This window comes from Halictus rubicundus, chromosome 1 (assembly GCF_050948215.1).
Source record: "Halictus rubicundus isolate RS-2024b chromosome 1, iyHalRubi1_principal, whole genome shotgun sequence".
Classification (NCBI taxonomy): Eukaryota; Metazoa; Arthropoda; class Insecta; order Hymenoptera; family Halictidae; genus Halictus; species Halictus rubicundus.
In genome coordinates this window covers 1,179,246-1,193,556 of record NC_135149.1, presented here as the reverse complement: position 1 = coordinate 1,193,556, position 14,311 = coordinate 1,179,246, and the positions used below count along the sequence as shown (strand labels likewise).

The 14,311-nt window shown below is 44.0% G+C and overlaps 1 protein-coding gene across 1 annotated transcript; it reads right to left on the bottom strand.

The window, feature by feature from the left end:
• Positions 1-545: 545 nt before the first annotated feature.
• Positions 546-14,255, bottom strand: LOC143365320 (uncharacterized). The gene is made up of 7 exons (XM_076805399.1): positions 13,173-14,255; positions 12,476-12,896; positions 11,542-11,683; positions 9,717-9,943; positions 8,818-9,007; positions 3,642-3,753; positions 546-2,591 (listed from the first exon to the last, which is right to left on the bottom strand). Exons 2-6 carry the CDS (start codon positions 12,561-12,563, stop codon positions 3,711-3,713), a joined length of 690 nt encoding a protein of 229 aa, XP_076661514.1. The 5' UTR covers positions 12,564-12,896; positions 13,173-14,255; the 3' UTR covers positions 546-2,591; positions 3,642-3,710.
• Between the last annotated feature and the right edge of the window lie 56 nt (positions 14,256-14,311).

The following is a 14,311-nucleotide window of genomic DNA, read 5'->3' as shown; positions in this document are numbered from 1 at the left end:
CGCGCCGTTCGCAAACACTTTGCCAAATGAAATATGCTTCTGGCCGGGATCGCGTTACCGATATTACGACTCAAGAACGACAGGCGCTGTTCGATTCACTAAAATTTTACGACGACTCGCGCGAATTCCCGTCTTCTCATTAGGCGGTAGATAACGCCGGAGACAAAGGCGAAGACCTTGTCAACAATCCTCGACGACCAAATATGCTCCGACAGCAGAGATGATTAAATAAGTAAAGTTGGAAAAATTAGCTCGGGGATTTAAGGAGTTTTTAATTGCCCGGGTCGTTGTCAATTTTAAGCCTTTGAGCAAACGTGCTCTTGCCTGTAAAAAGAATACGGGGTAAGCAGCTCATTTGCTAAGTGCTTTACCTCAAGTTAAAAATTTATCAGTTTTGTGGGAAACGTCTCGCATTTGACAAAAATTGTAAGGACTTTTAAAAATGAATACTTGTGAAGTCGCTTCAATGATTTTCATTCAATAAAGCATAGATATGTTCATAGCGAAACCTAATGTTAAATATGTATATTCACTTCTTCCTCGAAGATTGTAAGCCTTGCATTTAATATTGTTATATATTTTGAGGAACCTAATAACAAAAAACTCAATTATTAAGGGAATTTATTTCAAACGGAAAAGGTCTGTTTTAGATGAAGTGTTTTGGCAGTCAAATGCAACCAAGGTCAAAAGATTATTAATCGCTTTTGCCTCACATAATCATCATTTTAATCCATCAAGAAGAGATCAGCAGAAGGAAGAAGGGGAGACGAAGAAGAAGAAGAAGTCGTTTGTAAAACCATCAACTTTGCCAAACGGCGCTACTTCCTGCAGAAGCATACTACAAACAAGAGCAAACATACATTCCGATTTGTCCTCGCAGGAGCACGACAACGAAAGAAATAAGGAGTACGACCCGTGGAAGGAGAGAAACGTCTTGTTAGTGGCCCGTGGATGAACCAGTTAGACAAGGTAGATGTCTATCTGAGATATTCGGTGGTCCGACGAGATCGGGGGACGGCTATCTACCTCCGAATCGAGCCCATATGTTCGGAGGAGTGATTGATTCTCCCCGGATGCAACGAACGCGGTGGTCAAGCCGAGGCCCCGAGTTTAGATCCGAACTTAGGCGAGCACCTGGTTATGGCTGGTTGGTTAGTTCTCAGGGCGCAGCTAATGGAACAGACTATTGTTTGTCATGGCTCCAGCCGGCGTGACTAAGGCCGACTATGATTGAACACGTTGGAAAAAAATCGGCCGACAGCGACTGTACAGCGGGAAACAATTTAACCAGCCGTGGATAGCGAACGTTTTCAATATCGTTCACCATTTTATATTTTACATGTACGCGGTCATGGTATACGCGAGAAGAAGAGAAGCATATAAACTTTAGAATGGAATAGCGTCTTTATACATACAGGGTGTCCCAAAAATGTTGTATTCCCTTGAAAGGGGTAATTCCTGAGGTCATTTGAAGAAACTTTTTCGTTGAGGAGTTATTATCAAAAAACACGGACCAATCAGGGCGCGGCTACAGTGGACGGATTCTGGCTCGGCCAATGTCAACGTCACGCCCAGCGGGACCTGCCGCTGTGCTGCAGTTCGTTTGCTTTTGTCGCACCCTGATTGGTCCGTGTTTTTCGTTAATAACTCCTCAACGAAGCCGCGGATTTCGAAGAAGCGCAATATTTTTGGGACATCCTTCCGATGATTAGGTGTGCCTTGAACCTTATTAAAATTAAGCGAAGAAATGTCTGTGAAGCTGTTCGTGCAGCTCTCGTTCCTTGAACTCGACGGATATTTTTATTTCGCATAAAGATCCACAGTCTAATAATATGTAAACAATACAATAATGTAACGCGAACCAGACTGGGAAGTCATATGAATGATACAAGAAATCTTTTTCCACTGTACATTGTGATTGCATTATGCACCGAAAGGGTTAACGTTTAAGCCCTTTGGTTCATTATGCAGCCGAGGTGATTGGAACTTCGTAGTTCGCCGGGATCAAAGCCGTTTTTCGTTCACAGTTCTGTATTCTCCGTAACAAGTTGTACACATTAATGAACCCATAAACCGAGAGCGGCGCGCGCTCCGTACGACCGTAAATAAAATATAAAACGTCTAAACGGGAATGCAGTTCGCCTGTACACTCGTTATCTTATCGCGGGCCGATGTGCACGCCGACTTCGACGGTTCTTGGCCACCGTTGAATTTACTTTCCAGTCCGGCGCGATGGCTCCGGAAAAAAGAGCGCTCGTCCGGAAACAACTTATCAGTCTGCCGGCGTACAGTCGCCTCCTTCTCTGCCTCTGGTTGTTTGATTCCCGGCCTGTTACACGGCCGCGGATGACTAATTACGCCAAAGGACAGTCGAGGCACCTGGTTTTAGGCCTCTGGAACCCTTTTCGGTCCCTACTCGAAAGCCGACTGACATGGCCGTCGCCCGGACGATACTCATACTCGAAACAAAAGATTGACGCTTGTTTGCTCGGAGCTGTTCCTGTCCCTCGACGAGCCACGTCACGCACTCGATGACTCTCGAAAACTGGACGAACTCCGTGGGATCCATTCGGAACGGTGCATCCATCAGCCTGGGCAAATAGAAGAGGGAAATGTTGAGGGAGCGATGGAATCAACACGTGGGCGAGATAGTCGTTTTATCAACGCAGCCCCGGTCCCCTAGGAATCGACGGGTAGCATCCAGGTTCATGCAGGAAATTTTGCAAAATTTTTCCAAATTTTTCTGTCCAGCCGTGTCAGAGCTATTTTACAAATACAGTGATTCCTCTATATATGTCGCCAAGGCCTGGATGATGAACGTCGCGGAATTATCCTCACTACCGCGGGGTATACCTCGCGAGAGGCCACGAAGCTCGAGAGGCCTCGGACGCCCAGGAGTGTAAACATAACAGGAGCCCTGTTATGGGTATGTCCCCTGGACGATACACGACGCTGGCAAGACCCGTGTTGTTGACATATATCGAGAATTCACTGCATCACTTTTATTTCACTATGTTTTGCAAAGATAGATTACTAGGACGTCGTCAGTGGATTGCAAAATGAAAATTGTTTGCACATCTTGCAAGAAATAGCCACTTGGGAATTTTTATTTCTTTAGTAATTTTAGCAGGTCGAAAGTGACGGTATTCTTCAGTTCCTTCAGTCTTTCTACTGTTTCAAATTGTAAGTCATTTTTACTATGAATGCATAAAATCCGCAGACTAGTCATCGGAACACCGTGAGTTTGAAGACAAATTCGTCACTGTTTAACGTGAAAAGGCACTTACTAAGCTGTGAATAGGCCTCGGAAGCAGTCGACAACCGAAATCTCGCCGATACAGACCCGTTCGGGCTGTCGGCAACAGTTATCTCCCGCACGGCCTGCTTCTATTTATATTTTACGCTCATTAGTGCGATCAGGAGCAGCCGATTAAGAACAAAGTTATACCGAATGCATATTCGGATGACTAGCTTGTCGTATGTGGACAAAGTCGTCCAAAGTGAGTAGTTCAAATAAATTGCTTATATTTTATGGAATTTTTAGACTGTTGGCCTGAATCTCGAAGTGCCAACGAGCAGAAGATTGAAACGAGAAAATAGGAAGCTTGCAAGCCAGTTTGCAACGCACAGGAATGACTTACCCGATAGATTCGTCAGGACGAAGATTTATGCAACCATCGACCACGTGTGCGAAGCATCGCAGGTGCTGCTTATTCGACGCTGCCCGCAGTGTACGGATTCGCCTTGAGGAACCTGCGGATCATCCAGAAGAGTTAGCATGGTCAGGCGATTTCGGGGCCTATAAAGTCGCCGAGTCGGCGGCTCCGAAAATATCCCTTGATAAACAAGACAGAGGCGAGGCTTCTCGTGCATACTCGGCGAGTATGCTCGCGGCTTATCACGCGGGTGTCGCTTATCCTAATTCACCTTTCTATGTCTCCTATGGGAGGATTCGGTCCGGCTGATAACAGGGGAAACTCGCCGATATTCAGAGACGGCCGGCGTTATCCGCGCGACAAGGCAACGTCATTACACGCGCCCACATTAAGGCCGGGGCCGTGTGAAACACGACGAAAACGGGAAAGGAACTGTCCCCTCTCGTCGGGCCCCACCTCGGGGCTCTATACTTGCGACTGGACACTCGAAACACACGCTGCGAGGCGAGATAAAGAAAGAGGAAAGGAAGCAACACGTCCACGAAAGGTGGACACGAGGCCAGGGGCCCGAGACATTCCCGAACTCGAAAACCCACTTAACCGTTCGGGGGCCCAAGATTAGAGGGCAGACCCCCGGTGGGCCCATCGGCCCGCTATCTGGCCCGAACGGTCCCTCGGAAGAGCCCAGCTGATAACGGGCCAGTTGCAAGCCGCTTTTAGTGCGCCGCGACAAACCGGCGAACCCCATAAGGCCCAAACCACGTGAAAAACGTCTGCCGCTCGGAATTATATACTGGGTGACCCTGGCTTTTACAGCCCTATCCGGTTAATTCATTCTATCGGTCGAAATAGGAATTGTGTAAGGACTTTTAGAGCAAAAATTAATTTTCAGAAGCAAAAGTAGTATCGACATCGTAACTAAATATTGAACATACCCGTTTAGTATCTGCACCAACATTTGTTTCGGTTGACAAAATAACAAAAAAATAAATAGCAATTTTGGTTTTGGGGTTACACTGAGTTTGATGTACAGGGTGTCCCACGTAACAGTTTTCACGATTTTTTAAGTACTTGCGATAATCTGACAAAAAATATTTTCAACAAAAGTTGATTAGTTTTCGATTGGCTATATATTGCAATGAAAAAAGTTCGAAAAACATTTTTTCTTATAGTATTGTCAAGGTCACCTTCATTTTTTTAAATGCCACTTTGTATTTTTGAGGTAACAGTATAATAGCCTGTGTCAAGACGAATTCAACGACCTGGTATACCATGGCTTGGGATGACCTTGAAGGCGAAGAAATAAAAATTTCAACAAAACATGACAATCTGCTTGAATGGGCGATAATAACTTGTGTTTATTATTAAGACTCGAAATTACATTCAATTCAGAAACCTTGTCTAAATGAACGCAAACGATTTCGTAAAAAAGTCACATCAAATGGTCGAATTGAAATCTGTTTTGTTGTAGACACAATTCCCTTCTTCGTAGTATTGGTTGCTCTTACGATACTGTCGTAGCGAAGCTCTTCGCATGCTGTACAGATTCGCTGCTTTAAATGTTCCTTATTTTGTATTGGAACAGCATAAACTATTGTCTGTAAATGACCCCATAAAAAAAATCAAGTGGCGACAAATCGGGGGATCGTGGTGGCCAGCAATAGGGCCATAAGTGCCCAACCAATGTTCTCCAAACTTTAAGGTAATTACGAACGATTCGAGCATTATGAGGTGGACAAGCGGCTTGCTGGAAATAAATACGTTGTTGAACATCGTTTGGAAGCTCGGATTTCAAAACGGATTTCAATTCGAACATTTGATGTGACTTTTTTACGAAATCGTTTGCGTTCATTTAGTCAAGGTTTCTGAGTTGAATGTAATTTCGAGTCTTAATAATAAACACACGTCATTATCGCCCGTTCAAGCAAATTGTCATGTTTTGTTGAAATTTTCATTTCTTCGCCTTCAAGGTCATCCCAAGGTCATGGTATACTAGGTCGTTGAATTCGTCTTGACACGGGCTATAATACTGTTAAGTCAAAAATACAAAGTGGCATTTAAAAAAATGATGGTGACCCTGACAATAATATAAAAAAAAATGTTTTTCGAACTTTTCTTTATTGCAATATATAGCCAATCGAGAACTGATCAACTTTTGTTGAAAATATTTTTTGTCAGATTATCGCAAGTACTTAAAAAATCGTGAAAACTGTTACGTGGGACACCCTGTATACTCAAAATTCAAGCTCCTCTAGCAGCGTTCAAAATTACAGAATAATTTCAAAAGTAAAAATGGCGCATCTCGGTTTGAGTATTGAATTTCCGGTATGTATAAAATTTGATTTGGTCGGTACACTGTACTAAAAAGATTTCCTGTAGCATTTAAACTGCCGCGGCCCCACCGTGCGCCGATCGGGACCGGATGAGATCGGTTTCACCGGGAAACGAGTACCGAAACCGGCTAATAAAGAGCCCGAAGTGGTCCCAGAGTTGTTCCCGTCTGAATAACAGTCCCACCTCGGATCCTGTTAAATAATAATAACGCGTGTTCGGCGCTCGTCCCGATCGTTCATGCAAAATACATTGCGATCCTGGTTGTAACCTAACGCGAGCTTGAAATTTTAATCCGGACTTATAACATCGAAGTCGGCAACATTTAAATTTTATCGCGAAATAATTCGTCGGCATTCACCGTATTTTATGGCCAATTTCGGAACAGCTTCGCATTTAAAATCACGCTGTATCATTCTCAAAGATTTCCAAGGTTGTATTCGAACGGGACGAATCTTTTTCCACAGCGAGTACGAAGTGCAAACGGGTTATTATTATTAGAATAAGAGAAACGGAGAGGAACGTGTACACGGGCGAACGAAGCGACAATGTTATACATATTTACTTTTGCAACGTTAAATACAAACACAGAGGGGAGGAAGTGTGCACAAGAGGAGACAAGAGAAGTGTACACACTTCGAAATGCGCCTGAGCTCTTTCGAGGCGAGTGTGAGAAGGAATGTCGACAGTGGGCAGTGATCGATTCTGGATCTGTATGCAAATCCAGACGATTAAAAACCGATCGATAAAAGCGGTAATTAAGTAGAAGGTTGCTATCGCGACGGAAAGTCTCTGCTAGCGAAGGAGAATATTAAATCTGCGCCCCACTTTTGTTGTCTAAACGACGTTATGGAACCCGAGAAACTGCCCCAAAATAATTTCGATAGTATCAAACTTAAATTTGTTTCTTACACTAATTAGAAAACTCCTCCATTGTCCACAATTTCCAACACAAAAGAGAAAATTTATATCTATTTTATGCCTAAGTATTTTCTAAAGGTTAAACGTTGCGCACAACAAAATGTCAATGTCTCGTTGTAATTGTAAACAGTGGAAAGATTAAAAAAATTCAAAAACATCGATAGTAAAACTACTAGTGAAAAATATAGATATCGATTTCTCATGGAAATTATTCAAGGACGAAATACATTGTTCTTCGGCTGCTGTTTCTTACAATTGACTTACACAATTTTTATTCTATTCGAAATCTTTATCACAAGTCAGCCTCGAAATTGCAATGCAATTCTTAGATGACATAGTGTATGCCGTGACACAATGGCTGGTGAAAGGAGGAAAATATAAGTGCAGGAATCAAATGAATGGGACACTGGCAATGTTTTTTTTTTGCTGAAATTTATCACGACCGATACGAATAAAAGTTCGCGGTCGGTGTAATGAGTTGTTGCGTGAAATGATGCACGAAGTTCCTAGATTCCACCGGTGGAACCAGCGCAGGATTATCGGTTGTTCGTCGAGAGATATCGGCAGTCTAGGCGGGACAGTGCGCGCGTGCCGCGTTTATCGGATCGGCAATGAGAGAACTCCGTTGTACGATATATATGTATGAATATCCACGATACATCAAGTCCGAGCTGTCCGGCACCGATAATCTCGGACTGAACGCGGCCAGTATCGATTTTCGACACGTCGAGCAACACTAAATTGACCATAACGCCGCGCGTCTAGAGACGGCCTGGTAAGTTCGCAACGGCTCGCGAACGGTGATTGTTAACGGGTCGCCTGTGAGTTAATATTAGCACAAGGTTTTTCATACCGCTCCGGTTCCGAGCGAGATTGTATATGCGGGGGAAAACACGCGAGCTAATAAGGGCATAGTTTAAACTATGGAGACCGTTAGTCGGCAGAATTTCCTGGCACAGCCCTTTATTCCGGTTCGCGAAAACGAATCCGGGGGACCTCTTCGTTCGCTTTGATCGCGAATTCTCCAGCGACCAGAATCGATCCGTCGCATACAGGCTGTGCCAGCGAGCTATGCCAACCAATTACAATTACCAACTTCTATGTCGATGTTGCAAATTAAACTGCGAGAGAGGGGAAAAATCGAACGGACGCGAGAACAAACAAAATCCTCATTTCTTAAATGTTGCACCATCTTTCAATGCATTTATCGGTGCAGTGGTCTTTTGGTCTCGCACCGATATAGCGGGCAATGTTGTGGCGGCGACGGCTCTCGAGCTTCGGCCACTCACAGCGGTGGTGTGGGTTGTTCCTCTGACTCCAAATTGTAAGGTTGGCACTGACTCGTAATGAGAATTTACTGTATACCGTAATTAATTCAGATTTTTAAGTAGGACATCCTGGTTGCAAAAAAATAAAAAAGAAGAAGCGAATAAATCGTTAGCGTCATCCACGAGGACGATGAAGCAAGTACCTTGAACCTCAAAAATTGCAGCTGGAAAATCCCCGCGATAAAAATACCTTCGACTAATTCTCCATATAGAAGGAGAGACAGAATTTTTTAATAAATATAAAAGAGCACTGGAGACCCGCTGAGAAGGCGAAACAAACAGCGGCTTGTTTATAAACGTTCCGAGGCACAACACCGGGTTGAAAGAAGTCAAAAAACATTTCTGGCAGTACGTCAAAAAAACGAGGAACGATAGTCGCTCGCGTTGGAACGCCGCCGCGCCGTAAAGTCCCGGTTTTATTGAAGCGTCTCGCCACCAAGTTGTTTTTCCTCGCGGCATGGGCGTGCAAAAGCGAAACGGTAAGAAGTATCGCGAGATTCCCAACACCTTTCTCCGCGAAAGCAGCACGCGATCCGCCGCCGGAGAACATGGTATAAACGTGATAATAAAAATTCGCAGACCTTGTAATAACGTAGCAGGCTGCTAGAACCGATATCAAGGCAGCGATCGCCAACACCAACGCGGCGACGTGGAGCGGCTTCACGCGGCTCTGAAGAAGCTGATCCGACTCCTGGCCACCGGCGATCGGGCCTGGATCGGGCTGGATCGGGCCCATTATGTTCCGATCCGAGGATAATCCGTTTAAGGAACCTTAACAGAAAATACATCGTTGAAAGGTGCATGCAATCTTTCGACCGTAGCTGATTTGCTCTGTGCGACAGTTGGGAGTAGATGTGGAGGCTTTGTACGTGTCTAATAGGTTGCGATGCAACGTGGTGGGGATAGACACACCCTTGGGGCGGTACCAGAGCGCGACACTACGGAGGAAATGCTGTATTACAGTTTGTACCTCGTACTTTGTGATATATTCATTTATTTATTTGTTGGTACATTTTCTTGTTGGGCAAGCACGATGAAAATAACTAAAATACGCTTTGTATTCTCATTCTGATGTATAGACTGCGGACTTGATGCACTTATGATCAAGTACAAAACAATACAAATATTTAAAGAATGTAAAAATGTTGTATCAACTCGTTACAATTAAGGGAAGAAATAAATGTTTAGCTCCCATATGTCGCAATTAATGCAAGTCTAATTTTGCATAAAAATCCGTAGTCTACTAATGTATTTATCACTTCCTCTTTCTTTCCAATGATTATATTAACGGTTGGAACTCTGGCATCGAATAAAATCGGTCATCCGATGAAACTCCACTGAAATCATGGTTGGAACTGGTTTCATCGTTTTGGTACGATTGCCGAAGCGTTTCGACGACTCGAAATCGCTTGTAGATCGTTTGATTACGAAAGAAAGAGTTCCCCATGGGAGGGGGGAGGGGAGGGGCAGGGTGTTTTACCGGTATAGTCTAAAGTGGTGGCCGCCGCGGGGTCCGCGCTGTCTTTGTCGTTGGTCCACGTGGAGAGGTTCACGTGTCGATCGGCGTTACAGTAGTCGTGGCTGTCGCAACACTTCAATCTGGGCCAGGGCATACGGATCCATGCTGCCGAAGATCGGTCCACGTTGTCTGACGGCTTCGACCTCGTAACCCAGGACTTTGTCTCGCACAACAATGGCGTGGCACCCCTATGCAACCGAGCAACGCTCTGATAAAACGGGCCCCGGCACGATAAAGGTCCGTGACCCCGCCTGATAGTCATTTCACGCGAAAACGTTATAACCAACTAGTACACTCTCTCGCAAAAGCGAAAAGATTTATTCGTCAATTTGTTCGGACTATGCACGATTTTCCGTCGCTTCAATTATCTCTATCTCAAAAAGACATTCAACTAAGAACTTGCGTACTATCGTCCTGCAAAATTCTATCAAAATCGAAAAATAATTCTAAAATCTGTACAATCAATTTTCGCGTCGAGGAACATGATCGATCGTTCAAGACGATTCGTTTCGACGAGAGCGAAAATCGTGAGGAGAGCGTTTCCAAAGAGGTCGGCTCGTGTTGTTTGCGAGCGTGTAACTCTGGTAAAAATTAATTCCTCCGCGGTAATCTGGTAATTGATATTCGGTTATCTCCGCGGCGATAATAGCGCCGCGTATTTAATTGGCCGCGTTTCCAAGAAGAGGAAGAAGAAGATAAATAAAAAGTAGAGACGAGCTGAAAAATAAACGACAGTACCCGATATCTTGCCGTGTGTCAGCGTCGTCGTTAGAAAGAATACGTGAAAACCTTTCGTGGCCGATTATCTCGCCAAGGTTATCTGCTTGGACGCGCAGCGTCCGTGAATTTATAGGCGGCGCGGACGTCAATCGTCGGAAACCGGCAAATTAAATCGTTTTCTTGGCAAAACGGCTGTCTCGTACCCGTCGGAATTTATTGGCGAATAACAGGAAAAGGTTAGAGGTCGGGAGCAGCTTTTCACTCGAGATAAGGCTAGCCTTTGCCTCGAATATCTGCTTTGCACGGTTCGACGAATGCTCGATACCGGGGAACGTTGACAGGGGTTACGTTCGGCAGCGATGAGTTTCAGCTACTGTTCAATTATCTCGGAGAAGATGATACAAGAGATTCGATGGCGAAAGAAAATATTGAGCGTCGATAAAATGATGAGCAGAATGCGGGATTTATGCATTTATGAGAAAAATGAACAGCAAAATAAAAATTATTTTCAACCGATTGAATACATTAAGAGAAGAAATAGACGTCTACGTACCCAACTCCTGCATCTTATAATTAATGCAGACAATTTATATTTTGCATAAAAATCCGCAATCTAACGGCGAAGAATGAAAATGGTCACTGATGGACAAATGACTATACACGATAACATCTGCGAAATAGTCGGACAGAGTGGAGACTAGATTTTGATGCAAACAACTGGTGGCCTAGTCATTCGATCGATCATCGGGAAAATAAATTAGTGGTCAAAATCAATACATAGACAGCGGATTTGATGTACTCACGACAGAACGGAGTAGATGCAATTTTAAAATCGATAGAAACGTCGAAAGAACTTCAGGAAATTTCTAAAGAAAAAACGAGTTTTCTGTTAGACTCCTCTTGCAATTGATGTCGAACATTTTTATCTTGCATAAAGATCCACAGCACACGTAAATAAAATATAGATAAATAAAACATTACAGAAAAAATTAATGAAAATTCTAAAGTGACTACCAATGTCCGCCCAGTGTTCCCAATTTAACAAATTACTAATTTTCATACGAACTCGGTGCATCCCCTGGTAGTCGCATTCTCCCCCAATTGTTGATCTCCAGTGAGTATCAGCTCTGTATAACAGGAAAATTTGGTCCTGCAGGTGTCAACTCCAGCTTCTTTACAAGCCTTGCTGGTACACACGCATCTCCTACCTGCGAATAGCAACAAATTTTCCAGATTTTCCTGAGTAACAGGCTCGCGTGTCGTATACGCGATCCTTTGTTCTCCTCATTATTTTTTCATTGTGTTGTGTGTGTGCGCACAACGAAAAATAATTTATCTTGAACCATGATCGTTCTTTTGCGTCACGCTGGCGCACAGTAGCCTAACATGCGATTCTAACTCAGCGAGATTATATTTACTTAAACGTTTATGGTCGTAATTTACTTGATTCCATGAGTAAGCAAGCTGGAAGAATTAGACGCACGAAAGACAATTAATGTTCCAATTGGCATCTTTTGGAAACTGTTCATATTAGGACTATATTATTCTTTATGAGAATATGAGATTAGAACTATCAAATGAATCAAAACTACACATCCTAGATTAATATAATGGGGAAGAATATAATCTTAAATTCTTGTAAAAAATTAACTGTTAACACTAGAACTACTAATTGATTCAGAATTACTTTTGATTATTTATTAATTAAGCCATAATTTTTAGATTAATATAACGAGGAAGAATATTGAAGCACTTTCTGACGCCTCGATTCATTTATTTGCAAATGTTCAATAAATTAACCGGCTATAATCGAGGCATAAATTGCACGGACTATCTCTGCTGGAAAATAGATGTGCCTACAAGGACGTCACTTTTGAATTTTTCCACGGTCAGAAATACATTTTAAGGCGCCATGCGACTGCGTTTAGATCGCGCGATATCCCGCGGATAAGGTGGCAGAAAAATCGCCTACCTTTCCCGGCGGAAACCGGCCGACTCACCTTCCACGCAGCTCGACAGACAAACCAGGAGCATCAGGAGGAAATGTATGCAGATTGCCGGCTCGATGCCCGATCGATCGGAATGCATGCCGGGTGCCTTGGCCGGGACCGACCGCTCCGGGTATCACGAAGCTCCTCAATAATGAAAAGGATCGGCTAGGAATCACTTAGCACGGCGAGCACCGGACAATTTCATTGATAAGGGACTCTCTTCGGAGAGCAGGTTCCGTCCTCTATTTCTTGGCTGCTATCTGGCCGAGGGTCGCTCGGAACGCGCGCAAAACTTGCAGAAGACACCGGTGCGTGTTATCATGTTGAAAGACCGGCCGGTGCCGAACGCAGTAACGATTCCAACGAAGATTACACGATTAACAGCCGCCCCTGGAACCTGTCTCCCGTTGACGAAGGACCTGGACCGCGTCTGGAGTATGGAAACAGGTCCTTTTCCCCGATAAACGGCGATTACAGATGCACTCGAAATTCATGATTTCGCGGATCATATCCACCTTTTCGCAAACGAAATTCACCCTTCCGCGAAGTCGGATTCGCACAACTTTAAATCACGACAAAGTACGGTGTTATTTCATTCTCGAGTCACCCACGTGACGAATTCGATTTGCAAAAGGATACATTTGATCCGTAAAAGGTGAATTTGGTGCGTGTGAAATTAATTTGGTGTGCAAAACCTGTATTATACCGAAGATGCGCCGGTTGGAATTCCAGGAGACCGAAGAAGACACCAGGAAGTGAATCGAGCACAGAATCGCGCGACTGACAGCCGTAGAAGTCGCGAAAACACCGCGTGTTATCTGCGTAAAGGACTATTTGAAAATGCCTAAGGAAGCTTGAAGAAACAGCAGCCCGCGTGGGCTTCTCTAATTTTAGTACCTCCCACTGGAAGAGCGTCCTTCTCTCTCTCTCTCTCTCTCTCTCTCTCTCTCTCTCTCTCTCTCTCTCTCTCTCTCTCTCTCTCTCTCTCTCTCTCTGTTTCCATCTTTTTCTCCCTCTTCAGAATCGAGTTTATCTTTGTCTGACTAACCGCGTACCGTTTCACGAATTTACTCCTATACCTATTTTAATTCCGTCATCGGTGACATTTGTTCCGTCGCGTAGTTGTGTCGCCTCATGGAGACACGTAATGGGCCCCTCCAGCACGCTTCTTTCTCGAAACGAGCGTCCTCCTTTCCGTACCGACGCAGAAACATGGACCCGAACACCGGGACCAGGCCAGAAGGAATTCCGAACGATGTATCTCCAACATCGGAACATGGTGGGACATATTACGAGCCTGGTCATCTACGCTTAATGAGCCTCCAGCGGATTGGAGTGACGAGGACCTCGGCGGCTGGACCTCTTCATTTAGCTGCGCTCGTGAAAACTGATTCGATGGATTTTTAGTATGATCCTCTGCTGAAGGTGCAGCTCTAAAAAAAAATGCTAATTTAGCACTGGGTTTACAGAGCACTAAAAATTTCACATTACTTTATATTAATGAGAACGTGTCTATCCAGTTTTTAGCCATTCTTTTTACAATATATACTCAAAGAGAATAATTTCTCGTGAGTGCGTCTTCGCCATCTCAATAATCGTATATTAAGAATATTAGAACACGTCATTTTGACGCGACCCGTAAACCTAGTGTTAATTAGACAGATGATTAGGGAGGAGTGCTTGACGTGAAGTTACATTCATTGTATCTGCTCCATTGATTATCGGTAGACGGCGGACTCCATCAGTATTTAATACGGAGTATCCTCAGTGGGCGTGGCTTCGTTGCTCTCGATTTAAGAGGAACTAAAACAGTCTATGCTCGCAATGAACTATTAAAGAGCCTTA